The sequence below is a fragment of the Anomalospiza imberbis genome, chromosome 5 (genome assembly GCF_031753505.1).
Source record: "Anomalospiza imberbis isolate Cuckoo-Finch-1a 21T00152 chromosome 5, ASM3175350v1, whole genome shotgun sequence".
Lineage (NCBI taxonomy): Eukaryota > Metazoa > Chordata > Aves > Passeriformes > Viduidae > Anomalospiza > Anomalospiza imberbis.
Genome location: NC_089685.1, coordinates 6,672,402 through 6,700,338, shown reverse-complemented (window position 1 = coordinate 6,700,338; position 27,937 = coordinate 6,672,402). Strand labels below are relative to the sequence as shown.

The 27,937-nt window shown below is 47.6% G+C and overlaps 1 protein-coding gene across 7 annotated transcripts in view; it reads left to right on the top strand.

Moving 5' to 3' along the window:
- The window catches only part of FRMD4A (FERM domain containing 4A), a 360,918-nt gene extending 333,222 nt beyond the window's left edge, over positions 1–27,696 (top strand). For 6 of the 7 annotated variants that reach the window (XM_068189520.1, XM_068189519.1, XM_068189521.1 and 3 more), the window contains 9 exons: positions 6,029–6,162; positions 9,494–9,616; positions 12,737–12,965; positions 14,101–14,157; positions 14,623–14,860; positions 15,278–15,442; positions 17,138–17,997; positions 20,357–20,453; positions 23,935–27,696. In XM_068189520.1, coding sequence (XP_068045621.1) covers positions 6,029–6,162; positions 9,494–9,616; positions 12,737–12,965; positions 14,101–14,157; positions 14,623–14,860; positions 15,278–15,442; positions 17,138–17,997; positions 20,357–20,453; positions 23,935–24,037 — 2,006 coding nt within the window. In that variant the 3' untranslated portion in view covers positions 24,038–27,696. Of the gene's footprint in view, positions 1–6,028; positions 6,163–9,493; positions 9,617–12,736; positions 12,966–14,100; positions 14,158–14,622; positions 14,861–15,277; positions 15,443–17,137; positions 17,998–20,356; positions 20,454–22,198; positions 22,271–23,934 lie in introns of all 7 variants that reach the window. The other variant, XM_068189517.1, reaches the window with a different exon arrangement.
- The last annotated feature ends 241 nt before the right edge of the window (positions 27,697–27,937 follow it).

Genomic DNA, 27,937 nt, shown 5'->3' with positions numbered 1-27,937 from the left:
TGGAAGTCTTTGTTTGTTTGGCATTTTTTTCCAGCTCTCCTGCTGGAAAGTTAAGTACCCCAAGAAAGTTCTTAAGGTTTTTCCAAGATCTCAGCCTCCTGGGCACCATTCCTAAGTTTGTGAGAGCTACTTGGTAGTAATCCTGTTTCCATGTTAAGACGTGGACTTTTTGGGTTCCTGGAAAAAACCACTGGGGTCTGCTTCTACTCTTACACCTGGAGAGAGCAGTAGCCATGTGAAAGCCAGCAAAAAAGTCAGGCCCAGAAAAGCTGGTGTAGACTCAGTATCTATCAGGGTTAAGTGTGTGGAAATTCCAAACTGGGAGCTGCCCATGCTTTTATTTCTGAACTTTTGTGCTCCCTGCACCTTTCTGGTTGAGCACAGGATTTGTAGACTCATCAGAATTGCACTAGTGACTAGACCCACCCAGAGTTCATTGACCAGGTGAGTAATTTCTTCAGTCCTGGGTAGGTGGATGTGCCTGCCTGGGTGCCCTCATAGAGGTGTGAACCTCTGTTTCTGTCAAGGTGCAGCTGGTGGGCCAGGTGAGCAGGGTTTGCTGCTGCTGTGTGCCTTACAGCAGCTACAAGCAGCTACAAGAAAGTATTGAGAGAAGATGTCCAGCAGAGGTCAGGTACCAGGGAATTGGAAACCCTGGACTGCTTCCACACTCAGACCCCTCTGCTCCAAGATCCCCCTCCCTCGAGCCTAGCTGGTGGAGGAGGCCCATCCCTGTCCCACTGGATGGGAGGGGGCATTCACTGTCTGTCCCACCGGGCACAGTCACTGGCTCTGTCCCAGCCTTTGTGTTTCCTCCCATTGTGCCAAAGATTATCGGCACACAACCACAACAATGATGGGTTATCGCAGTACAGCCTGCACACTGGAGAGAATAAGTGCAAATGATTAAGTGGCCACAGTAGACTTCCAGGCTATAAATACCTCAAGTGACTCGAAATCACAAGGTCAGGACTGAATCTCTGTTTGCCCCCACTTCCCTACTATTCTCAGTCCTTTTTGTCCTGAAAATTATGTGTAGTCATTTCCTCCCTCCATCTCACTCCTCCTTACTGGAGGGGCTGTCAGAGCCATGAGGAGCATGCCAAAACTGGCATGTCTCCCCTGGGCTTGCAGCAAGTCTGCAAGGAAAAGTTTGTTGTTGCTTCCAGCTGTCACACTGTCTGGAGAAGATCCTGCTGTGCAATACAAGGCAGTCGCTGTTCCACATCACTTACAGTCTCAAGAGACAGCAGAGGGGAGATGGAGTCTTACACTGGGAAGTGGCTTCCTCATGATCACAGCCAATTCAAGACCAAAGCCTCAGCTCCTCCATTTTTCCCACACTCTTGATCTCAGGCTGTCCAGTGCAGATTTGTAATTTTGATGCTCAAGTCCATTTCTGACAAGATTACTTTTGTCTTAACTTTTGTCCTGATTTTGGATCTGAAGGGGCCTCCCTAGGACAGTGGGCTGCTGTGATTTAGCTCAGGGATCTTCTTCTCAGGATCTGTGGGCCATCCCTGGACATCTGGGGAAAGATATGCCTGTGAATTAAATCTCTGCTTTTACACAGGCAGGAACCAAATCAAATCCAGCAGAACAAAACCAAGTTGGTTCTAAGGTGGATTTTTCCTTTGGAGTCTGTGCTATAAGAGCTCTGCAAGTCTCCAAGCTAGTGAGGAGCCCTGTAGTCTCTGGGTTATGGTTGGACTGACTACCTTCTTCATCTCTGTGGGCAGAGGAGACACCCCAGAGGAGCATCTCTGCTTTAGCTCCACAAGCGCATTCAAGGAGCCTCCAGCCCCTGAGCCCCATTTCTGCAGCAGCGGAGGTTTCCTGTGCAGGGGCCTGTTTACATTTGAAAACGCCACAGCAGAGTCCATCCAGCCAGTTCCCAGCCCTGCTGCTGCATCTGGCAGGGCTGTGTCCCAGCTGGACCGCCCTGGCGGGCGTTGGAGCAGATAAACAGCACCCGCGTGGCCCGCGAGCGAGTGCGGGCTGCTGAAGACGAGCGCCCACAGGATATCTGAGCGCATCCTGTGTGGAGCAGCTCCAGCTGAGCTCCCGCGCTGCGGAGGAAATCCATGTGTTGGGCAGAGACCAGAGATAGGGGCTGTCTGGGGCTGCTGCTTGTTGTGCGCTGACATCCTGGTGCAGTGAGTCAGCCCGGGCTCTGGCGCGGAGCGAGCGTGGGGGAAACTTCCCTCCCTGCTCAGGGGACCTTCCACAGGGACTCCAGCCAAATGCCAGCGAGCTGGAGCCAGCAGCCGGATGTAGTGTGAAGGGTTAGCCTTATTTAGATGTGTTTTTCCTGGAGCAGGAGACTTGGAGAATGAGAAAGAGAAGAGATGCCTGGGTGTTTTTGCCTTGCGGCTGCTGCTCAGCCACCTTGTTGGATCTCCTCTCCTCTCCCCTCACAGCTGGTGTCACCAAGACTTGGCTCTCTCTGCTCTTCAGCATCCCATCTGTCCTCCCTGCTTGTTTTCATCCTTCTCATTCATCCCTTTTCCAAGTTGACTCCACTCTGCTACAATAGATGGAGGAAATAGGAACAACCAATGAGTCACTGGTAGGACTCTTTTCTCCAAAGTGGTGTCTGCTCTCACTCCTTTGGCAGGCTTAAAAGCAAAGCTTGTCTTGGACCCCAGCAGACCTGTACCTGTATAACACTTGACCAGATCCTTTCAGGGGTGTGTCTCATGTGCTGCATGTCCCCTTCAACATCATCAAGACTGTCCTGACCTCACCAGTATGGAGGTGAGCAGAACCCAGCCTGTTAGCATTGGTGAAGTTCAGCCATGAATTCTGCTGGGGAAGGAGTTGGACAGGGAGGACCATGTTCCCCCTGCATTTCTCAGTTCATGTTCTCCTGAATGTCAATGAATGAAGAAATCACCAGAGAGGCCGTGTGGGTATCAGAAGATGAGTGCTGTTTCCACAAATTAGTAGGGCATTAAGTGGACATTTAGGTCCCCAAGGCCTGTGTCCCATCATCTATGCTAAGAAAGAAAGGGCATGTACACATAAAACCAGCCCTCAGTTCAGCAGGTTCCTGGTGCCCACCAGAGAGAAGGCCCTGTGCCTGCTACCTGGTGCATTTTCACAACCCTTTTTGTTTTAGGGATATCAGATGGTTCTGCAGAAGTGTGTGTTAAAACACAGAGTTTGGTAAATCCTTGCACTGCAAATGGGATGGGGGCTGAAAAGTAGTTTTCACAAAAAGGTCCAAATGCCGTATAGGAAAATTATATATTTCAGCAACATTTCTCCCATTTACTCATTAGGAATTAACCCTAATTGTGGGAGATAAAACACCTGAGAAAGCCTCCCAGTGAACAATTTCTGTTGCAGCAGGAGCCTCTTGTGTTAGGACTGATCTCTCAGGACTGATTTTTCTCTCTTGGTGATCCCCTTTAGAAGGCACTAGGCAGCCATGACTCAGTGACCATATCTAATAAGGATGATTTAAGGTAGTAGCTGCTTGATTGGTTTGATTTGTGCTGGTCTTTGTTTATTTCTTGGTTGTTTTTACGGTATTTTGATTTGTCCTGACATTTTTGGGTCAATTGCCACTGGGTTTAGAAGTGGATCTCTGATCACAGTCTTATTCAAGGTAGGATTGATACATATTTATAAATAAAGAGCCTCTAAAGGAAGCCATAGGCACCCAGCAATACAAAGCATTGTTCTCTGCTCATTTACAGTCATCTCATACAGTGGTGGTTCTCTTGACTGATCAAGTTTCCATTTGCTTTTCACCCATGAGAACAAGCAGAGAATACAGCCAATAAAAATCTAATAATACACTGCAAAATAATTCTGCTTTTAAATAAAAATTCAAAAGCAAACATTAGTGCCAGCGAGTGAATGACTTTGGTTTTAGCAGTAATCCCATTGCTTCACTCAGATGTGATAGCACACTTCCAGGTCCCCTCCAGTTCCTTTGGGAGCAATGAAAAAGATGGCAAAATGGGCACTCAATGGAAAAAATGTGCACCAGTTGTGTCAGGGTTGAGACCAGCATGGTTCTCACACAGGGAAAGCACAGCTGGAAGAGATGCTGGGAACTGTCTGGGCTTGATTTGGGTCCCTACCAGCTCAGCCTTTTGGCTTTCCTTCTTGTGGGTGTACCCCAAAGCAGCACAGGGGTCTTGCCAGGCTGTTCATATGCTTGTAGATGTTTCTGTGTAGCTGCTGTGACAACCCACACAGCAGAAAGGAATAGCTTTTAAAAATAAATCCGAGGCTGGCATGGAGGTGTGGAGCAGACAGAGGAAGGAAAGGGGAAGAGCAGTTGAAAGGAAAACATAGGTCATTAAAATTGTCATTAAAGAAAAAAAGAAAAAGGTTTAGAACATCTGCTGGAATCATGAGCAACTTTCTACCGGGACTCGGCAGTTTGTTGACAAGTCCATGAAAAAATTCAGCAGTTCAGTTTTGCTAGTAACTGCTCACCAGGGTTACTATTAAGAATTACTAAGTGCTGGAGAGCAGTTTCCCTGCCAGTGCAAATACAGGGCTCCTCTAGAAGGTCCCATCAAGTTCTTCCACCACAGACGTGTCTGCAGAGTTGAGTTTTGTTGCTTTACAAGGGCAAACACAAATAAAACAAGGATGACTACAGCAATTACACAAGCATCTTACTGTGAGGTTCTCCTCCTTTGTCTGATAATGCTCAGTCTGGCTGACCTTTAGAGAGATCTCTTCTACCACCCCCACTTCAGGACAGCCCAGTAAAAGATGTAAGGAAGCAGAGTGGTGTTTCATTGAATAAATGTCAGCTATCTTCCTTCATAAAAACTGCAGAAAATACTGGTGGAAAAGATCTGTGAGATTCTCTGTTCCTCCTGAGCCAATGCAGGACTGTTTTGTGGCAATTTTTGCCTCAATCCCCTTTCAATCTAGCTTTAATGGTCTGCTGGAATAGTAGCAATGAAAGATGAAGCTGGAAGCACAAATTTCAGTGTTTTGCTGCCAAAATAAAGAATTGTTCCCAGATTCCTTCCAAAGTTCTGTGGAATAACAGCTTTTTCAACCTCCTTGGGCTGTGTTTTCACTGAATGCTTGGAGGCCCTTCTAACCCCCATCTGATGACAGGTGCACAGAAAACTGCGTGTAGCATCCTGTTGTATCTGACTCCTGCAGATAATAAAGGTCTGCTTGCTCTGTGCCATCGCTGAGGAGGGGCAGGGAACAGGTCACTGCTGTAAAAAGTGTTTCTGTTGATACATCAGCAGCAAAAGGAGGGATAAGAATATCCATCTTTTATTGCGTGGGAGGGAAACATAGTGACAAAGGATGAGGTTACTTCATCAAGAAGTTCCCCTGAAGAGCTGAAATTACAAATGTTGTCATGACATCTGAGCAACAGAGTCTGACTTAATGCACAGACCTACAACAGTGGGAGTTGCTGGTAATTGCCACTTGAAAAGGCAAGCCATTTGGACATGCAGTTAAATATCTCAACCTACATCTTCACAATAAACAGCTACTATCCCAGAAGGAGCTATGGTTGGGATTTTTTGGTGTATTTTACAGGAATCTTGCTAGGTAATTTTGTTCCATTGCAGTTTTTCATAGAACAGGCCCTGTAAGTGGATTGAATTACATGTTTGCTACTAGGATAATTGCAGTTCTTAAGAAGTAGGCTGTATTGTCAAATGGTTTCTCCTAGACTTAATTTCCAAAAAATGCATCTCCAGGTTTTTGTAAACTGTACTTTGCCATTGTGAGCTTTCATGGGAATTGTATGTGGGTTTCTTTAAGATCTTTAAATGAATAATTTTGCTGCCTTTATTTTTCCAGATAATGGTTACAAATGTCTTTATGTGCTCCAGTGTCAAATCTCTGACTGTTAGCTTAAACATTAAGGATTTGCTGTAAACAAACGTGCCTGCGTAACACCTGCTTCATGTCATAGTCCAGTTTCTTTTTGGAAGGGCTGCATCCAGGCTTTGGTAAAATTACAGGCACTCCAGATGTGTATTCTGCTGTCAGCTGGCCTAGTGAAATCGTTGTTTATTGACAGGTTCCCAAGAGTCAGACAGTTCTCAGTCTGCCAAGAAAGACATGCTGGCTGCACTGAAGTCCAGGCAAGAAGCTTTGGAAGAGACACTGCGCCAGCGCTTGGAAGAGCTGAAGAAACTGTGCCTGCGGGAAGCGGTAGGCAGTGGAGACATTATAACCTGGAACACTTGGTGTCTCAGTTTGTTATAGCTCCTTGTTTGGAGGTGGGGTGGGGGCAGGACATGAGATTCCTTCCATTGTCACCTCTTACAAAACCCACAGTACAATGGCCTCAGGGTGATCCAGCTGTTTCAATCCCAGATTGCAAAGTCCAGGGCTCTTTTCTCCCAGAGAAGGGGACCCCATGTCAGCTGGGTACCCCATTGGCTTGGGACAAGGAGGGTGCTCAGCATCCATGTCTGCTTTTTGAAATTGTGAATAAATTGCATTCAGCCAGGCTTCTAATTAACCTTAATAAGAATATTCTGCTATTTAAATGCCACAGGAAGGCTGTTCTATGTGCTGGTCATCACTTCTGAGAGAAAGTAACCCCGAGGTTGGCACGCTTTCTTCTTGGAGCAGGTCCAGCTTTACATGCTTTTCTTCTCCAAGCATGCTCTGCCATACAGCACACAAGGTTTTATCTGCTCCATGTAGATTGCCTTCATCCAGTCAGCTCTGGCACTGCTGGAAAGGAATGCCAGTGTGGTGGCAGACCTTGCAAAGAGGAAACACTGTGGTCATCTCAGGTCAGGCAGGACAGCTCAGGAACTCATAACCTTCCCACTCACCTGCCAGCTCATTTTGGAATACATAGGAGGCCATTTAGTGATCAATTTAACGTTTGGGGAAATCACAGCTCTGCTGCAGCTGTGTGTGGAGATTAGCAGCAGTGTACTCAGGTCATTCAGCCATCCTTCCATGTTTACCAGGCCTGTGTATCTGATTTTAATAACAAATTGTGACATGCAACACAACAGGAAGCTGGCTGCAGACAGTGGCACAGAGATCTTCCAGTTCTTGCTTAATATTTGATGTGTATCTGCCTTTTGACAAAAATGGGAGAAATGGGTCACTGATTCATATCTCATCACTTTTTTTCAATTAATATATAGTTTTAATGCCAAAAAGAACAAGTGGCTGAAAATACCTCTCAACAAAGAACATCAGCAGAAATCTCTGCTGCCCCTGTTCCCATTTTTTACTCCATGGGAGCAATCCCTTCCCACCTGAGAAGTCCTGGTTGATTTCAGCAAACAACTTGTGCTGTGAGAAAGGTCACAGGATCAGATCCAATCTCTAAGTCCATTGAGCTGAGATCATCCACAGGAAAAAATCACAGCCCTTCAGGGGTTGACAGTCAAGGTCTGGAGGCTCTACTTGGCCCAGAGGAATTTATTACCCTAAGCTAACCCTGCCTGAGTGCTGATGACTAATCCTTGCAGCAGCACCGAATGCAGGGGAAGATGTGCCTGTGCCACAGCTGCAGGAGCTCACAGTCCAGTGCCTTCCCTTTAACCCAGCCCTGTTTTTGGTGAAGCCTCAGGCACTTCAGAAGCAACTGGGATGCAGGCAAAAGCTCCCACTGGGGCAGGGAGCTGAGGATGAGGAGTAATAACTCCTTAATGTGCTGTGGCAAGGCTGGCCAGAGCCCATCTGTCAGCACATTAATAGCTGGTAGAAAGTGCTCATGCTTTCCATAGGTGATTTGAGAGAGGCAGTTAATGGACACTTGGAATCTGACCCCATCTTGCAGCCCTACAGCCCATCCATCAGCAGCTGGTAGTTGAAAGCTTCCTCTCAGGCTGCCCTTCATCCTTTCTGCTTCGGCATGGGGATGGCCAAAACAGAGGAAGAAGGTGGCAAACCAGGAGATAAAAAAGAGTTAATAAGTGGGGGCATAATTAAGAAAGCATGGCCAGAACCATTCATAATGCTGGCATCAGGTTACTTTGGGCCATCACTATTCCAGTTACTTATTAATTTAGATTACATTTCATGATCGTGCCTTTGAATACTTTTTAGCTTGTGGAGGTAGCATGGTAGCCCACATTCATTTTGTTTTGCTCTGATCTTCACAGATTTTACAGAAGATTAGCTCTTTACCTGTTGCCCTGCTTCATATCACATTAGGAGTTAAAAAGAAAATATCCCTGTTGCCCTCAGGATACAGGAATCTGAGTCTCAGTGCAGTGCTTAGAGCCACATCTCAGTACAAGGAACACATTTTAAAAGAAAAACTGAAATAACCCCACAGGGCTGGAAAGGCAGTGCAGAGTGGGACTCTGAGACATTGCTGCCATGCCTCTCGCAACAGGGGGCTGTGAACGTCAACACAGAGGTCTGCTGCAAGCCCATTTTGCTGGGAATTGCTTAAAGGGAAGATTTGAAAAGGCCAGGTCCTTGTTTCCTAGTGACCTGAAAAGAGTAGAAAGAAAAAACTCCATTAGGGAGTGGGGGAGAGGCCAGGGCAGGCAGGGACTGGGCTGTGCACCCACACTCGCATTAAGATCAGCTGCTGTTCTTTGGGATTCAGATGATTTAGGTTACTCTGCCAGCTGGATCCTCTCAACACTGATGCTAAGGAACACAAAAGCCTTTTGTCCTTCATGGGGAGATTTTTGAGTACAAGGAGTCTGGGCTGTGCTGGTAGTCAGGCTTCTGCCTTTTTCTCTAGGCAGTTCAATGCCTTCAGTTCGGATATGTGTGCCTGTATTGTGTAGCCTGGGGGGAAAAATCCCACAGCATTAACATCAGTAGTGGTGCTGCTTCCTGTTGTCCACATATTCTGAAATTCTGTGAGGTTTGCTTCAGATTTTGAACATATCTTTGCAAATAACCCATCAGTCTGACAGAGTATCAGCTAATAATTGCTCCAAAGCTGCACATGACATCACTGGGGCTTGGAAAGCATTCTAATACATGAAGTGTTATCAGACAGGTAATGAGGTACCAGGCACTGCTTTTAGTGACCATTTCCATTGCATTCCTCTCAGACACATCATGAATCAGGTGGGAATGTTTTTCTGTGCAGGTCATAACCTGCATGGCTGTTACCATTGCAGCTTTCTGACTCAGCAGACCTGCATCCTGCAGGAAGGCTCTCGGGTCTGCTCACCCCTCTCAGAAGCCACTCAGCAGATAGGAGCTCTTGGTTCCTGCTCACCCTGCAGCAGAGGTGAAAGCTTGTGTGCTGCAAGCCTGCTCAGCCTCAGGCCCCAACGCCCTAGGGATGGGTACCACTTACAGACCTGCCCAGGACAGGCCACAAAGATCTGTATTCGTGCACAGGTTAGAGAAGAGGTCCCCACCCTCAATGCTAGGCTCTGAGTTTGCAGGGCTGGGTGCTCTCCTGTGTGTTTATCAGCTGGCTGAACTGGATATGTTGTTAATGAATGCATGTCATTTTAGGGTCACATAGGAGTGCTGGTGTGCATTACTGTGCTGCAGGATTTCCCAGAGCACTAACAGCATTGTCTGCTTACAGGAGCTCACAGGAAAGCTGCCACGAGAATACCCCTTGGATCCTGGGGAGGAGCCGCCTATTGTAAGGAGAAGAATAGGAACTGCCTTTAAACTGGATGAGCAGAAAATCCTGCCTAAGGGAGAGGTGAGGCTGTGTCCTTCCCTTCCAGACCAGTTTCCCCACCTCAGGTCTCGAAAATGTCCACTGAGTATCACACAGGAGCCATCAGTCCCATGGTCATTTTTGTTTTAAATTACTGTAATTGGTCACAGTAATTTGGGGGTTTTTATATCCAGCAGAATGGGGAAGCAGCGGGAGAGTTAGGGACTTTACTTCTCGCTCAGAGTAAAGGTGAAATGATTAAGGTTCAGCCCTTGCTTTTGTAGAGGTAACAGAAATAGCCTGAGTGACCAACTGGACCGTGGCAGTGCAAGCGCTCTGGTGGCAAAGTGCGGTGATTTGTGTGAACAGGGAGCATATCAGGAGCCCCCTAAAGCCATCTGAGACCTGCTTCTGCCTGTCTTGTTTTTGCAAACAGCCACTTGCTTTCCACTCCAGTAGCAATCCAAATTCAGGCCCCCTCTAACCAGGGAGAAAAGCATCACCATTATCCACCTCAGCCCTGCAAGATAAAATCATTTTGCTCCCCAGTCCTTAAACAAAAGAGCCTTCATCCCTACCTTTAGGGAGCTGGAGTTACATTTTTCTAAGTTTGCCGGGGAGTGTTTGTTCCCTTCCTTGCTCCCACAATGTGCTGGGTCAGTGCCCTGAACCGTGGCTGTGAAAACAGGCCTGCAGCAGCTGTAAGGCAGGACCAGATTCACAGAACAACTATTGTCTGTGGAGGCACATTTGTCTCAAGACACTTGTGTATATTCCAGTCTTAAGTTTCCTTTTTATTTTTGTAGGAGGAGAGACTGAAGCTGGTGTGACTGTGTGGTTTGAGGCTCATTTCAGCCAGGGAATTAACTGTTTGTCGTTTTGCTGGCATTCTCCTTCTGCTGAAAAAATAAACAGCTGGAGCTCTTTAATTTTGTTCTCAATGGAGCCTGGGAGAGGAATTCCACCACAGTCAAATATTCATGAACTAGCACATTTAATTAAGCTTTTCAAAGGGAAGCATGTCTTAGCTGAATTACTCCTAAAACCCCTGCAGTCTGTTGTCTGCTCAGTTATAACCTGATCTCCAGCTTCCCCAGCTCCTATTGCTACAGGGCAGCTTTTGGGGCCAGTGGGTAAAGAATCTCCTTACTCCAGTGGCAGGATTAGGTGTGGAGAGCAGGAAGGTAAAGCAGCTCCTCCCCAGTGCAGCCACTCTGCCTTTTAGCACCAGCAATCCAAACACGCTGACTCAGCTTTTCTCTACCTCTCTCTTCGTCTGTCAAATTTTAAGGCTGTGTTGAAAACTATGACTTTCTGTTCTTGAAGAATGATGTTGAGCTGTGTTTGGCTGCCAGTTTGAAAGCATTTAGGGAAGCTAGCAATGGTTTTCATGCACTTTTCAGCAAGTGCAAACACTGGAAAATCAATTTAAAAAAAGGTGAAATATTCCCTCAACCACGCAAATTCAGGACTGAAATTACTAGCTGTGACAAGGACCTGAAGCAAGGCACTTCCATCTGAAGGCAGATGATAGCTCTAATTTCCTAGGTCTTTATTTATAGGGGCCTCACTGGAGGAAAATAGACACTTATGGACAGGACAAAAATTAATATATTTTTCCTAGGATATACTGAATGATTTAGAGCTGAATCTGTGAAGGTCTGAAATGACAGCCCTCACATCAAGCTCACCATCCCTTTAGCAAGACCTTTGTCAAGACTTGCAGGGAAGGGTCCTGGTTTTTTTCTTGGTAATCACTTTTACCTGGTCTGTAATTCCTGACTCTGGGAAGGCTTTTACCAGAAGATAAAGAATCAGATTCCAGGCCTTAAAACCCCATCATGTCAAGTTCACTTTTAATAAGTGTGGCACTAACAGAGTTTATAAAGTCTTCAAAGCAAAGGGGGATCTGTTGAAAAGACAGAATGTGGGTTCATTCTTCAGTGAAGTGAGGGAAATTATAATTATAGTTTTAAGGCAATGCTGACTCACCACTGATAGCAAAAGTTATTTTTTAAGCCAGAAGCCCAGAATAAAAACTTCAGAGAGCGCTTTCAGACTGATTAAATCCCACAGCATCAGCTCTTACACTGCTGCTGAACAAAGAGAGGATTTGAACTTGCATAACGGGGATCTCCAGGAATACATGACTGTCTCACCATTCACTGAAAGTATAAAAACTTGTCTTTTTTTAATTTTTTTTTCATTTGTAGTATACTGGGTTCCTCTTTCTAGCAGACAAATACCATTGAGCTGGGGGAGGTAGCCAGATCTGTTAGCCAGATTAGCAAGGCCCTTTGAAGCTCACAACCTGGGGTCCTGGTGCAGACTGGGAAGCTCTACATCTGCTTATGCTTTGGCATAAGTTGTCCTAAGTCCCTTGACTTTGGAGGATAACCAAAAATGGAGCTTTCAGGGTACACCTGATTGCATTTAAAAACTCAGCTGAGGCCCTTCAAGGGCTAACTCTGAGGGCACTGGTTCTTTCTGGCATACAGAGAGCTTGCTGTTACACAGTGCAGGCTGTGAGATCACCCTCCTGGCTGGTAACTCGAGGAGACAATTTTCTGGTGCCATCAGTTGCAGCAGCCCATAATTACTTCAGCTCATATTCACCCCTGGATTTTGACAGCCGTGCACTGGGGAGGACTTCACCTGTCTTTGCCCTCTTTTACCCCAAAGTGTTTGGTGGGTGCCAAGCAAACCTGTCAAGGAGGTTAAAGCTGTGGCTTTGCATCAATACATAGCAGTTAAATCAAATGGGGCTTAAATCTGGAGATAGAAAACAGGGAGAAGGAGCAGGTGGGAGGCAGGTGTAACCTAGAGATGGGTGTAAAAGGATGAATGTGTAGTAGAGCACCATTGAATTTGCCCATATTGAACTGCATGAAAAGTCAAACAGCACATCGGGGTTAGGGCTGGGGCACACATGTCCTCCTTGTGTGGGTCATCCCTTCCACCAGCTGTGCTTCCAGGCACTTTTGAGAACAGGTGAAGGCAAGATGGGTATGCTCAGAGAGGCCCTGAGGGCAGCAGCGTGACTGTGGATGCTTTGCTGATGGAGAGTCTTTGTTGGAGACCACTGGTCAGGCTCTGGAGATCTTCCACATAGGTGGGCTTGGAGAGTTTGGTGGTAACCAGAATCCACTCGCCTTTCACCAGGAGGCAGAGCTGGAGCGCCTGGAGAGGGAATTTGCCATTCAGTCCCAGATCACGGAGGCTGCGCGGCGCCTGGCCAGCGACCCGAACGTCAGCAAAAAGCTGAAGAAGCAGAGGAAGACATCCTACCTGAATGCCCTGAAGAAACTGCAGGAGATCGAGAACGCCATCAATGAGTATCGCATCAAATCCGGGAAGAAGCCAACCCAGAGAGCCTCCCTGATCATAGATGGTAAGTGGGACTTGGTGCCCACAGCGTCACGGAGGGTCTGTGGAGAGCAGGGAGCAAAATTCTTACCAGATTTCCCCTCCCTCCTCTTCCCTGTCCTGCCTGGAGGACGCCAGGGGTGCTGTGCGTTAGGGATGTGCTGGGTCACAGCAGCAAAGCTGTGTTGTGCCGTTGATGATCAGGGTGTCAGCAGAGCAGGCTGTGATTCCTTTGCTCACCTATGAAATTGCTCTCTTGGCATCTCCTCCAGAGCGGTGCAGTACAAATGTAATTAATGTTAGCAGATAGGGGTGAGCTCCCTAGCTCAAAGGCATCTGTAAAATCAAAGTGGGAGCAGTCTTATTGCTGTGTTAAAATATTTCTTTTCTTTTTATTTTCTTTTTTTTTTTTAACAATGTAATTCTCAGGGCACTTTATGGTTTACTGGGTTGTTGATTGGTTTTTCATTAAATCCATAACTTTCTGCAGTGGTTCTTTCTCCCTTGCAGATTTTCCCATTTCCCTTTGACTTGCAGAGCTTTTCTCTACGCCTTTGTGGCAGGAAATGAGATTAGAGATCCTGTATTTGTGACCTGGGTACCAAATTGCACCTCAGTCAGAGATAACAGACAGCCATGAGGACACAGGTTGGGGGAGGCAGCTCAAATATCTACATGCCAAGGACCAGAGAGCTTTCCCTGCTGCTGCAGAGGATGCTCTGAAAACATTTCCTTGAATTCCACAGAACTTGTACTTAGTGTAAGCCTTTAGTTAGCAGCAGGATGATAATTTTAATATGATGGATCAAACCCAGAGTCCTTAAGGGCCAAAATGTAAATCTCACTAATGGCACTGTGCCAGCTTGCATCCTCTGGGGATCTCAGTTCTCTGTTGTGACTCAGTCTTAATCCCCACTTATTGAAGAGTTAGCAGCTCCTTGAAGGGCAGCCTGCTATTGAAAGACCCGACCTGCAGCTCTGCCCTCCCAGACTGAGAGTGGGTTGAGTCAACCATTCAGAGCCTCTTGCTCTGAGGGGAGGAAGGCGTGGGTGACTGCTTAAGGCTAAGACTCAGTGGACAAAGATCGTGGTGCAGTTCAGCACTCAGTCACTGCAAATCTTGGGACCATCTGACCTTTTTTGTATTTTCTTCTCTTCAGAAGGAAACATTGCCAGTGAAGACAGCTCCCTCTCAGATGCCCTTGTTCTTGAGGATGGTATGTTGGCTGCTATATATTCTATAGAATGGGAAGGGATGTGTGAACTGATTGACACTCAAAGTAGAATTACTGTTCTGTGTAATAGTCCACTGATAGGTCCCAGAAGCAAAAAAACTTAGTTTCCCCTGACTCTAATCTTGTAGTCAGACATCAGGCCTGGAGCAGTGAGTATTGCTGTGGTTACTGCTCTGAATTATTTCAAAAGACAGTCCTAGAATGGCCCCTTATTTTCCCGTAAGTTTCAGTTGTTTTAATGCATCACACACTCTTGCTGGCCATTCTCTACTAAAATGAGAATGTCAGCCAGTGGCCTTCTGAAAGTCAGGTCTTCAGGATGGCCCTGAGCACAGCCAGGGGAAGCAGAGCAAGGAAGCAGGCTCTAGAGGTGCGATGGCATCTCTTGGGGCTGTGCTGCCATTGGAGGCATCACACAGCCATCACCTCTCTCCCTTCTCTTCACAGAGGACTCTCAGGTCACCAGCACAATCTCCCCTCTGCAGTCCCCACACAAAGGCCTCCCGCCACGGCCGCCGCTGCACAACCGGCCACCCCCGCCGCAGTCGCTGGAAGGCCTCCGCCAGATGCATTTCCACCGCAATGACTACGACAAGTCCCCCATCAAACCCAAGATGTGGAGCGAGTCATCCCTGGATGAGCCCTATGAGAAGGTCAAGAAGCGCTCCTCGCACAGCCATTCCAGGTGAGCCAGCTCGCTTGAAGCTCCAGCACAGAGATATTCCTTGCTTTCAGGAGGGGCAGGTGGGAGGCCTTTCAAAATTTACAATGTTGTCCCTTACTAAAAGGAGACTTTTGGCCAATAGGCAGGTCATAAAAACAGGCTACAGCCACATGATTGCTGTTTGGTATCTCAGTGTTATTTTACAAAACATTTAGAAGGGTAGGATGGTGGATCATCTGAGGGCTTTGACAGGACTTGGCCTTGACCTCTGGCACTGTAGAAGCACAAGTGCTGGGACACAAGCTCAGAACAGCATCTGACCCAACTCCCACTCACCCCTGCAAGATCCCAGGCACGTGCCTGAGATCTGGAAGGATGCGTGGGAGCCACTTCCCCAAATTCCTGTGGGAGAGCTGAAGCAGGGTGTTTCCTCTGCAGCAGTCACAAGCGGTTCCCCAGCACCGGGAGCTGTGCCGAGGCGGGAGGGAGCAGCTCGCTGCAGAACAGCCCCATCCGGAGCCTTCCCCACTGGAATTCCCAGTCCAGCATGCCGTCGACGCCGGATCTACGGGTACGCAGTCCACACTACGTCCACTCCACACGGTAAGTCTTCCTGGCTCCAGCCTCACCTTGCTTACCCTGAAATAAATTTGCCTTGCTTTATCCTTCCCTCAGGGTATGGATTAATTCCCAGTTCAGGAAAGGACACAAACCAGTCCTGTTCATGTAAGAGGCTCATGTGCTCATGCCAGTAGAGAATCTCTCCTGAACTGACATCCTGAAATCCCTTCAGATGAACACAATTCTGCCCCTCATCCCTCCCCTAAAGTCATCAAGCTTTTCTTCTGCTGGGACCTTTCATCTCAGACTGTTTATAGGCTCTACAAGCCACTTTTAAAATGCATGTGGTGCTACTGCTAAGTTCAGCAGTAAATTCCTCCATGGATCCAGCTGGAGAGAAGACGTTGCTTCCCATCTGATACAAAATGTTGAATAGTGTTAATTTTCCCTCATGGATAAAATGTTTGCACGTGTGGGATGTTAGGTGGAGATCAAGAGCCTGTAGAAAGCAATCCAGCCAGGGACCCATGTGACAGTGGAATTTAGCCCAGGGTTGACAGAGGAAAGAGCTGAAGTGTGTAAGGGAGGTGATTTGATGTGTGGAGCCAAACTTGACTGTGATTTTCAGCAGGATTTTTACAAACTGTTCAGCTTCATTGCTCTTTTGCTTTTGTGACAAGTGCCATGGACACTGCAGGGAGCAGAACTGATCCAGAGTTGTGTCCTGGTGTGTGTCCTCCCTAAGGGGAAGTGCTACCATCATTTAGCTCAGAATAAATCAAGAGTTATGCCAACACATCAGCCTCGGGCAGAGACAATACAAGGCATTAAAGCTCTGGGTTAAATTTGTTACAAACTTTTGGCTGAGGGTACCTTTCAGTGGTGCAATGTCTGTTAACACTAGAGCCAAGCTGTATGAGAAATGAGCCTGGCACAAGGCTTGAAAAGTGGCCTTAACTGAGTAGGGGACTTTGGGGTGTTTGAAACAACCATTGTTCAGTCTGTAGCTCATTCATGAGATGCATACCCTGGCCTTAGCCATCCATCATGTAGATGTTTTCTGCTCCCTGAATGGATGGGTGGAGCTATTCAAACAGCTGGGGTGAACAGAGACCTCCCAGACTTGGCCATGAATCAAGACTTTTAAACTGTGATTTGGGGTGGTTGCCTGAAGGGGTGTCCCCAGTGAGAGTCCCACATGCGCTACCCATGGCTGGGCCCCAGCAGCACCAAGCTGCTTGACAAAGGGTGACTTTTTCAATGACCAGTGGAGAAATCACAACATTCAGGGCTAAGTATGGGCAGTCTGTTTGTCTGTCTGTCTCTCATCAGGTGGATTGTACCCATGCAGGACTTTCATGAGCCACTTGCAAGGGAATCTCACCACCTTTGTGAGGTGCCAAGGCTTGAGGTTCCCAAGCTTTACCCTTCAGACTGGGCTTTTCCCAGAGTGGCATGCCACAGAGGAACTGGATTGGGCAGGGGTTTATGTCCCTCATGGTGCTGCAGGCTGAATGTCACAACCAAGGACCTGGAGAGGAACAGGAACAGGACCTAATCATCTCAAGCCTTGCAGCAGGGAAGCAGATTGCATGCAGGCAGCAGCCCCAAGAAGCGCTGGAAGGGTTCAGGTTTTCCAGTGCCCTTGGATTCCTTTGGTGGCTGTGTGTACAGACAGGGATGGGGAATGATTCACCCTGTTGACTTACAGCCTGCTTTTTTTCCTGGTACCTGCAGGTCAGTAGATATCAGCCCAACCAGACTGCACAGCTTAGCTCAGCACTTTAGACACCGGAGCTCCAGTTTGGAGTCACAAGGAAAGCTCCTCGGCTCAGAAAATGAGACAGGGAGCCCTGATTTCTACACCCCAAGGACTCGTAGCAGTAACGGCTCTGACCCCATGGACGACTGCTCTTCCTGCACCAGCCATTCCAGCTCGGAGCACTACTACCCTGCTCAGATGAACCCCAACTACTCCACCCTGGCAGAGGATTCCCCGTCGAAAGCCAGAGAACGGCAGAGGCAAAGGCACAAATCAGCAGGCAACCTGGTCTCTTCTAATTCAGGGAGTATGCCCAACCTGGCTGCGAGGAACGGGACGGGACACCACCGTGTCTACCTGCACAGCCAGAGCCAACCCTCCTCCCAGTACAGGATCAAAGAATATCCCCTGTACATCGAGGGCAGCTCCACACCCGTGGTGGTGCGGAGCCTGGAGAACGACCAGGAGGGACACTACAGCGTGAAAGCACAATTCAAAACCTCCAACTCCTACACAGCGGGGGGAATGTTTAAGGAGAACTGGCATGGGGATGAAGTGGACTCGGTCAGGCTCACCCCATCCCGCTCCCAGATCATAAGGACTCCATCTCTGGGCAGGGAGGGCCATGAGAAGGGCTCGGGTAGGACTGCGGTGTCGGACGAGCTGCGGCTCTGGTACCAGCGGTCCACGGCCTCCCACAAGGAGCACAGCCGCCTCTCGCACACGAGCTCCACCTCCTCGGACAGCAGCTCCCAGTACAGCACATCTTCTCAAAGCACTTTTGTGGCACACAGCCGGGTCACGAGAATGCCTCAGATGTGTAAAGCAACATCAGGTGAGAGCCAGACCCAGGCAGAGGGGCGGGAGGGATGGGAGCCTCATTGAGCCCAGATCTATGCCAGGTGTTACACCCCAGCTGGAGAGCAGTGCCAGAACACAGCACGTTATCTGCCCTGCACACACTGCTCACCAAGCCTGGAGGTGTAGCACTGGGGGCAAGCCTTGTCCAAGACATTCATCAGTGGGAATGTTTGGAAACATCCATGGAAATCATCACTTCTCAATGATGGGCTCAAAAGACAGAGAGGGACCAAAGCCCGGTTATTGCCAGGTCTTTTCTCAGAGTGCAGTTGGGTTTTGGGTGACGGCACTAGAGGCTGAAGGTGACAAAGCTACGGGAGCATAACTATTCATAATCATAGCAAGGGGAGCAATGAGGCAAGCAGGGGTTCAGCACAGACTAGGAGAATGTAGGTACTCGGTGAAACACTGTAAGTATGAGAAAGGTTAAGCGGGGCATCCCAGCCCCTCCACCCCCCACGAAAATGTTTGAGCTATGACATCTTTGTGCACTGCTGAGACTTGGTTTTCCCATGCAGCTCCAATAACTCTGTTGATAATACCCTGAAATTCAGAGTGCTGAAGTTTGTGCAGTATTTTGCCTCTGTGTTCTGTGCAGAGCATTGCTGTTAATGTTAAACACATCTGTTATGTATACCTCTGTGCTGTTAATATTAAATGGTAAGAAAATAGTCCAATTCATTACACTGAGAAGGAAGGCTACAATGTGTGTGAAACAGTCCAAGATTAAACATCAGTCACTCCTTGTCCAGCCAGTGTGGACAGATCAAGGACTTGCTAAAATCCTGAGCCACACACCTCAGCCTTAGCATGGGAGGCACCATTGCTCCAGCTGCCCTTGCCACTGCCTCCCAGGCAGACCAGTGCATTGTCCACCCATGCTGGCTTCTGACCTTCTGCCATCCCAGCATGGTGTCCAGTCCATGGTGACCACCACACTGACACCAGGGGGGCCCTGCACTCGCTGCCAACTCCAGTGTGGAGTCAGAGGCTCCTCGTGGGCCACCAACAGCTGCCCAAGATGGGGCTGATTGATGTGTGATGCCAACGCTCATAGGAATACCAGGGCTGGACCAAGACACAACTGAGTAGCTGCTAGAACCATCCTGTGTCTCCCTGTGAAAATCTGTCTTCCTCCTTTTGGTTGACTGGCATTTCTGTTCCATGCAGCGAGAGAAAATGCTTGAACACTGGAAAGCTTTTGGTTAGCCTTGGAAATTGTACTAGTTCAGGAAAATGGTGGGGTTGGGGTGAGAGCACATAAAGATCACTGTTGGTCAGTCCATTCCCTAACTCAGCTGAGGCTTTAAACCTAAATGTGATACCTGTGCAGCACAAGTATGTTCAGTAATCACAGCATGGCCTGACCAGTTGGCAGCATAGACTGGTTTTGTGTTCAGAGTCTGTTCTAAAACACAGCTATGGGAGGATACTGACCTCAGGAGCTGTCAGCTCCAGAAGGAAATTAAAATTTGTTTTTCCCTTTTGGAGTCATTTGGCAGCAGCTAAAGAATTTAACAGCATGGAAAGGGGTGCCAGGTAGAAGCCTCCATAATTTCAGCTGATCAGTCCTAGCTGATAGGCCAGTTGGGCCTTCAAAGAGGATCAGACTTGTAGGCATGTATTAAATTCAGAGGGTCAACACTGTATAGACTTGAGGAGGAGGGAAGATTAGTGAGGTGGTTTTATTTGCTGGACCCTCACCAGGGAAATTGCCCCAAGAGCTACTGCCCATTTATAGTCCAGCTTGCTTCTGTCTTCGTTCAAGTACACTAAGCCTTCCTTTGGTCCCTAATAGGACTGTCAACAAAGGCATTTTGTACAAATCCACAGTGAAAGGAAGGTGTAGCTTTTGAGATCTTCAGAGCAGTGTACTTGTCTAGGCTCTCATCACTGCCAGCCCTGGCTCCTAGGGACACAGAGCATCTCCCACCACCCCTGGAAACAGGAGACTGAGCCTGGCAGGCTGAGCTCCTCCAGGTCAGGACCCATGGAGTCCAGGCAGCAGCAACCAAGTCTGTGCTGGGAGAAGTGTGATGTGTCCCAGGCAGGATCAAGAGAGTCTGGGTGGCTGTATTCAGCTGGAGACTCAGTGTTCCTGCAGAGCTGAGTCCAGATCCAGCCCATGACATGCAACAGTGTCAGCAGAGGCTGTGCTCTTGTGCCATGTTTGGGCACAGTCACCCAGGAATGGGGCGAGGTCTGTCCCAGGCTGTGTTTACTCACAGCCAGACATGTTTCTGCTGGTCTGACCAGCTGATGCTTCTGAACCACTCTGACCTTTGTGTTCTCACCTCACCAGTCGTTTTTCTCCACCCTTGGTTGTTTTCCAGCTGCCTTACCTCACAGCCAGAGGAGTTCCACGCCGTCGAGCGAGCTCGCAGCCACGCCGCCGGGCAGCCCCCACCACATTCTCACGTGGCAGACTGGGTGAGTGTCTGTGGGGTCAGGCTAGAGAATCCACCTCACTCAGTGCCAGTGAGAAAAAGCTCCCCACACACAAGCACAGCTATGGGGAATGTTTCCCGTGTGCTCCATAGCCTACATCCACATGGAGCATTTCCAGTCTCCCACCTGTGCTCTTGTCATGATGGAGCTCTGGTTTAGGCTGAGCAAGACATGGCTGAGTCATCCACACCCAGCACTGCTCCAAGCAGTGTCAGATCCACAAGGAAAGGGGCCCTGCAGGTTCCTCCTGCTTGGACAGTCTCCTTCCTCCAGTCTTCTTCGTATGTTGAAATAGCTGATGTTTCTTTTTTAGCAGCCATCACACTGACCTTACTGAAAAAGCAAGGTTCAGTGCCTGCCATACCTGTGTGTGTAGCAACCTCATTTTTCTGCTCAGTTTTCCCCAGCAATGTGTCTGCATGACTTTCAAGGGCATCTTTTTTCAGCTACCACTAACCTGAAGGTGTTTCACCATAGTGTGAGGGAAGCATTACACACCCATAGCCATTCCTAATGTAAATACAGTAACTGGGTTCTTTGGCACCTATTTACAAGGCAGGGAGTTCCAGGAGTAAACAAACACCCTTTTGCAAGCTCCCATGGGTATTCTCTAGCACTCTCTCTCCAGCAATTCTGTCCTACCATGTGAAATAAAGGTCATTTCCAGATCCCGTCTAACTCAGCACATCCCAGATTGTGGGATGAGATTTTGGCGAGATCAGCTAGATCTGACACTACAGTCCTCAAAATACCCTGGTCCTCTGAACAAGAAAACAGATTGAATACCCTGAGTCATGAACTGGGACTAACTTAGAAAACGTTTCACTGTGCATCCACTGGAAAATCTCCTGCTCTTTGATCACCCATGTCACCTACGACCAGGTCTGACCTCTGGTTTTACTCCAGCACTGTTTGTGACTGCACTTTAAATTGGAGACGAGGAGAACCATAACCACAACCCCTTAGGCTTACCTGGATTTTAAATTCACACATTTGACATCCAGTCTCATCTGGTCTTTGCATGTGCTTCCAGCTTTAGAACAGGAGAATGTTCTTGGTCCCATTTCGCAAAAAGTCAAGTGATAGTAAGATAGGCAAAATGGTACCTGCCTTTACCATACACTGCAATTTCCACTATTAAGGGTTTGAGTCTAAATTCAAATCTTAGTCTCAGACTCCATCCCAATCCTAATTCTTCTAAATATCTTTATGATGATCAGAATTAAAACTGGTGAGCAGCCAGCTGAGACATCTGTTTGAATAATCCCAGCTTTTCTTATTTTTTCATTCAAGCTGTCCTGCACCTTGCCTCTCACAGCAGAAATACTTTAAGCTAAATTCTCAGCTGGTGAAAGTGAAGCTACCTGGATTTATAGCTTAGGCCCTGCACCAACAACCAGTGCAAAAAGAATTGGAGACAAATCAACACTTGTTTTGTACCTGAGCATAGCACCCAAGGTGTATGTGTATAAATACAGGAGTGGATCCAGTCTGCCATTAGATGCACAACAGATTCCTCCACTGCAGGAGCGGCTGTGCCCACCCAGCACGACTCAACAGATTGACAGTTCTCCCCAACATGTTTTTGTGTCACTAACTTTTCCTAAAAATGATTCATCAACTTGTTTCCCCACTGAATTAATAAGCTCATAACAATGTCTGTGTCACTTCTTTTCTTTAACATTTCCTCTCTCCTCTTTCCTCCTTTTTTGCTCTCCTTTGTTCAGAGAAGCAACAGACAACTCACCCACTATGGATGAGTCTCAGTCTCCAACCCACCAAAGTACTGATGAATAGAGGTATAGTAAGGGAACGTTTTGTTCTTTCCTCCTTCTGCCCCACAGTCCGTGAGCACAGCTGTGTGCCCGTTTGTCTGCCAGCGAGGCTCCCTGCAGTGCTTGGGAGCATTCTAACCCTCGGTGCCTTTTCAGAGCCTGTGCCTGTGGCACTTTCCCCTGTGAAAGGGACTTGGGGCCAGCCCGCTCTGTGTCCCTGCCGAGGCTGAACGGGCACAGAAAGTGGGGAGGGGGGCCAACAAATCTGTGGCTCAGGAGAATTGAAAGCAGCGTGGGCTGAGTGCTGTGGGAACAGTCTGGGAACAGTATGGTGGGGATACGAGCTCGGGTAGGCTCCGAGGCCCTGGCCAGAGCTCCCGGCCTCGCTCCGGCCACAGCCCCATCACACCTTCCTCCTCCCTCCCTGCCGCAGAGCTGAGGCTGTTTGCAGCAGCAGCAGCGCCAGCAGAGAGCTTTTATGGGACTAGGAGTAACCCTGGCCCCATTCCTGTAGGAAGACAGAGGGGGAAGGGTGGAGGGAACAAAAAACCCTCAGAGTATTTCTGTTTTAATTAAACTGCCATTGCTGTCTGACACTCTCATTTGAATCTACAACCATTCACAGCTGGCATCTGTCAAGTATTTCAAGCCCAGCTTTCTAGAGTTATCCCATAAACCTCTGCACTTCAGCACAGAGCTAGAAAACAAAAGGCTCTTTAACATGCAAATGTAGATGCCCTTGCTCAGGTTCCTCTCAGACACCAATCCCAAGGAAACCAGGTGAAAAACAGGGCAGAGGAAGCAGGAACTGCACCAGATGTGAGACCAGTCCTGTGAGGTGGGAAGGGAATGCAGGAAGGAGTGAGAATCCCTAATTAAACAGAAAAAATATGCATCTCCTGCTTTTGGCCTCAAAAGAGTCTCTAGTTTGGAAGTAGGTTCAAGTCAAAGTGTGAGGGAGAGACATCAATTCTGGCTATGACTGCACAGATATAGCAGTCACTTTTCAAAAGATCCAGATTTTGACCTGTTTTCCTCTGGGAAGGAGCTCTACAGCCTAAGCCAGGAGCTGACGTTGGTTAGAGCACATAATGTAAATTGCAAAGAAAATTCTTTTGAATTGTCTCATCTACTCAGTACAGACAAAGAAAAAGCCAGGCAGCAAAAGAAGCAGTACTTTGTCAGGAAATATAGCTCAAGATGAGGACTAGGCTACTGCAACGTGGTCCTTTCCACATCAGACCTGGCATGCTCTCACTAGTCCCTTCCTGGTTCATCCCTGGAAAGCCACATCACTCTGGGACTGCTCAGTGATGCACAAGCCTCTGCCCAGAGCAGAAGTGCTACAGAAATTGCCACCACCCTCCTCCTTCAGTGTTCCCACTGGGTGACACAGCCCACGTCCAAGTGAGCTGCTCTAAGGACTTGCTCCTTGGAGAGCATTCCAGAGAAAAATCTCTATCCCAACTTACTACTGAACAGGACAGCGGGCAGAGCCTCGGGGAGGGCAGAGGCACAGCACTGCTGCTGTACGCAGGGCAAGGGGGAGGAAGACACAGGCAGAGTGCAATGGAGTCTACGATGTGAATACCCTGCATTCCTCTCCACCCATAGCACAACGTTTTATGCTCATGGTTGAACTTCCAAGGAGCACTCACTGTCCTAACAAAGTTTCCTTTCTCCTGCAGGAACTACAATGATAACTGTTTCCTGGACTCTCCCCTCTATCCTGAATTAGCAGATGTCCAGTGGTATGGGCAGGAAAAAGCCAAGCCTGGAACTCTAGTGTGAACCCCTGACCTCAAGTTAATCACATCAATGCCATTCTGAGATCACCTCACTGCCTCTCATTTGCCTTACCCAGATGCACTGTCACCCAGCACCAGCTTCAACTCTAAGCACTTTTTTCACGATGCAATTCAAGACAACATTTATGGAACACTGGCCCTGAGACATCCACCACGGTAGCGGCGGAGCGCAGCACATTCCACTGCCAGACGGGTGCCCGTCCCTCCCACGGCCACGGGGCAGCGGGTGGAGAGGAGCAGCCATCTGAAGAGTCAGTTTCAAAATTGGGTTTCCTTTGAAATCATAGAAGCTTTTCAAGGCTCATATCAAAGATTAGTGTTCCACAGCACATAACAGCAGCAAGAGTTCCATGACCTGCAAGCTGAAGCCAACAGCATTAGTTTGAAGGGGGTGGGAATAGGTCAGAGGCTGAAAATGGAGACCATATTCCTGAAAGTGCATCTGTTCTGAAACCGTAAATCCCATCACTTCAGAGATGTGTCAGTCTCACAATCAGGTCAGCACTGACAAAGATCTCCACACCACTGTTGGCAGGATGAGTTGCTCAGCAAGTTCTAGCTACAAGAACATCTCTCTTCTTTAACTTGATGGCAGACACGACCACCCCCTGCAAAATGGCATTTCCTTCTTCATTTGGAGTCCACCTACAAACAAGCAAAAGAACCCCCTGTGCTGCAGACACACCCGAGTTCTGGGCTGGTATCACAGCATCGCTGTCTGCAAGCCACTCTTGAACTGGACAGACAAGGTTTACAAAGGCATTACCTAAAGCAAGAGGCAAGTACTGCACTCACAGCATCTCTGTGGCTGGCACAGAGTGCCCACCAATACATGGAGAGGTTGGGATTGGATTGGTTGTTTTGATACAGATAAAAATTGCCAAAAAAAACCTTTCCACAAGCAGACACAGCCAATAAATTGGAATCTATTTCTGCACAAAGCGTTAACATGAAATCCAAGGGAAAGCACATCGCGATCGACCTGACACGGCCAAGCTGCGTTCACATATTGGTTCCACTCCTCTTCCCTTCGTTAGCACCAGTGTAGCAAAGGGCTCGTCACCCGTGTGCTGCCGTGTGGGAGAACTGGTCTGTCAGGAAGCAGGAAGGCTCCTGGAGCGGGGTTGGACAACCAGCAGACAGGCAAATCTTCCCCTTGCGACAGACAAAGGGCAGCGACCGAGCGAGGCATCGGACGCGAGCGGGAGCTGCCTGCGGCCACCAAAAGGAGCAGCACGAGCGCGGCCTGGAAGGAGCTGCAAGTTTACACATACTTTAGAGCAATGCTTTATACATGTCAAGCCATGGAACTTTCAAAGGCCTCAAAGACACTTTTGTAACGAACAAGTGCACAATCTAGGTGGATGTTGAAGCTGGCACGTCTTAGTCTTCACTGCGGTGCTATGCTGTTTTTATTGCCACTCGATGGGGGCGGGCGCCCGGCCTTCCCCCGTTGGTGCGTGCAAACGATGATTTCCTATGGGAAAGGCATTAAAAGAAACGGCTGGAGGGGGTTACTTTGTGAAAAGCAGAAACTGAAGTTAGCTTTAGTTTAAGGAAAAAGGAAAAAAAAAAAGTGTGAGAGTGTGTGTATGTGTGAGTGTGTGTGTGTGTGTGTGTGTGTGTGTGTTCCAAGAATAACAACAGCATCTACCAGACAAAGCAGAGCGAAACGTTTCAAATTAAACACCGCGACTTGGGGGGCTGCCACGCCTTTTGGTATTAAGATTGCTGGAAAACTGCATTCCAGGCTTTAAAAGAGAATGGGTTCTGTGTAATTAGGCTTTGAAAAACAATGGGGTTTCTAAACATTAATGGAAGCAGCTCATGCCAATTCCTTTCTGCAGCTCACACCAGAAGTGTTGGCTTTGGTTCCCTGCACTGCTGCTTTGCATCACTGGTGAGGTGGGGAGGAGGCCGTGCAGAGATGAGACAGCGACAGGCAGAAAGGCTGTTATTTGTCCAGGGAAACCTGTGGCAGAGCCAGGACTGGATGGGGCAACAGGCCAGGCTGGATGGGGCTCTGAGCAACCTGGTCTACTGGAACCAGATGATGTCACTTTCAACATAAATCCCTCCATAATGCTATGATAAGGAAACTCTTTTATATTCACACATGAAGTATAAATAAATTATCCCTCTGAAAAAAACCCCACAAAAACACTGGCAAAGGGTTTACAAAGGTGACCACACAATCTTTGTGCTTCTGGGCCTCCCTGAAGCATCACCTGGGAGTGCAGCACGCCGTGACAGTAATTGAAGCCTTACTTTCAGTTCTGGAAGAACAGCCAGTGGTGAGATTGCAGCCTTCATCTGTTCATTCAAAAAGCTGTTTTCACCATCTCTTTGTGCTTTGGGGTCTTTAACATGGGAATTATTTCAAGCTCCTAATTGGACTTTTAGCTGGATAAGAAATAGTACTGATTAATGACATTTACTGATAAAATTTGGTAGCTGAAGTAAAAGGATTAAATAAGGACCAAATTAAGCTACAGCAAATAATTTAGCCCAAGGATTTTTAGGGGCTCTGAGCAACTGTCTGTTTTCTTTTTAATTTCCCTGGTAAGTGGTTTGGGTTTGTTTTTTTTTTTCTGTGTACCTTCTTTTAATTAAAAAGAATTCAACAACAGCGGCACTATGAGGCCTCTGGGCACTACAGGAAGAAACGTTAATTCCTCCAAGACCAGCTCTGCAGTTTTGCAGCAAAGGTTAAAAGGTGGCAGCCCTGAAATTAGTGGGGAAAAATAAAAATATTTAGCCTGAATTGCAAACAGGCTGGAGTAGAGAAACAGCTTTCTAAAAACGGATTGAGTTTTGCTTTGTGTTCTGCTTTTCTGGTTTGCAATCAAGGCACATGTGAGCAGCCAGTCTGGTAGTAAAGACAGATTAAGTAAAACAGGTTTTACTGTTTAGCTCAATTCAATTAAACACAAATGTACATAAAATGTTAATCATATGAGATTAACATATTTAAGTATAACAGAGGGGCATATACATAGCTATTATAGACAAGCACTTGACTACCAACTTAACCCCTCCTTTACTTTTTTATTTTTCAAGGCTCCATCTGCCATAAAGCCACAACCGCGTTCAGTCTGTGTGTCTGACACTCCCTCTGTGTGGGCAGGAGCCAGGGGACGGTCCCTGCAGGGCCGTGCTGGGAGGCAGGGTTTATTTTTAAATGATATTATATGCAGTCGAGTGTTGAAAATGTTGAAACAGTCCAATTTGTTTTCACTCTGTATTAGTTTTAGTTTCAGGCATAGCCGATCCCCATTCAGGTGCTATCAGATGACCAGTTACTGCTTAGTTAACTAGATGTAAAGTTTTACATATATATATTAATGTCAATAGTTTTATTACAAGTTGTGTAAAATGGACTCTCTAGTTTAAAAAAAAGAAAAAAAAAAAGAAAAAAATTAGGTCTCTCCTGAAATCGACTTTAGAGCATGGAAAATGATTTTACTGGATTCTGTTCAACTGTAATCAAGGAAAAAAAATGTATGTTGTAGAAAAAGCTGCAGAATTAAAAAAATCTGCTTTTAATTTATTCTTTTTGTATTAAGAATTTGTATAGTTACCTTTACATTTTGCAAAACGGTGTTGTCAACACTTCCTTATTAAAGCATTTTCAAAATGAAACCTTGCCATGGTCTCTTTGGGAGGGCAGAGCCCAGGCAATCCTTACCACTGCTAGAGATGCTGGGTGCAGATGTGTGCACAGCTGGCCAGGGTGTCCATGAGGGCCCTGCTCCTTGGCTGACAGCAGGAAACACTGGCATTCCCCCAGAAAAGCCCATCCTTTAGGATCCCTCAGGATTCAGCAGATCCATGCTGGCTCCATGCCATGTTCTCCCAAGCACTGGTCCCAGGAGCTCAGGAG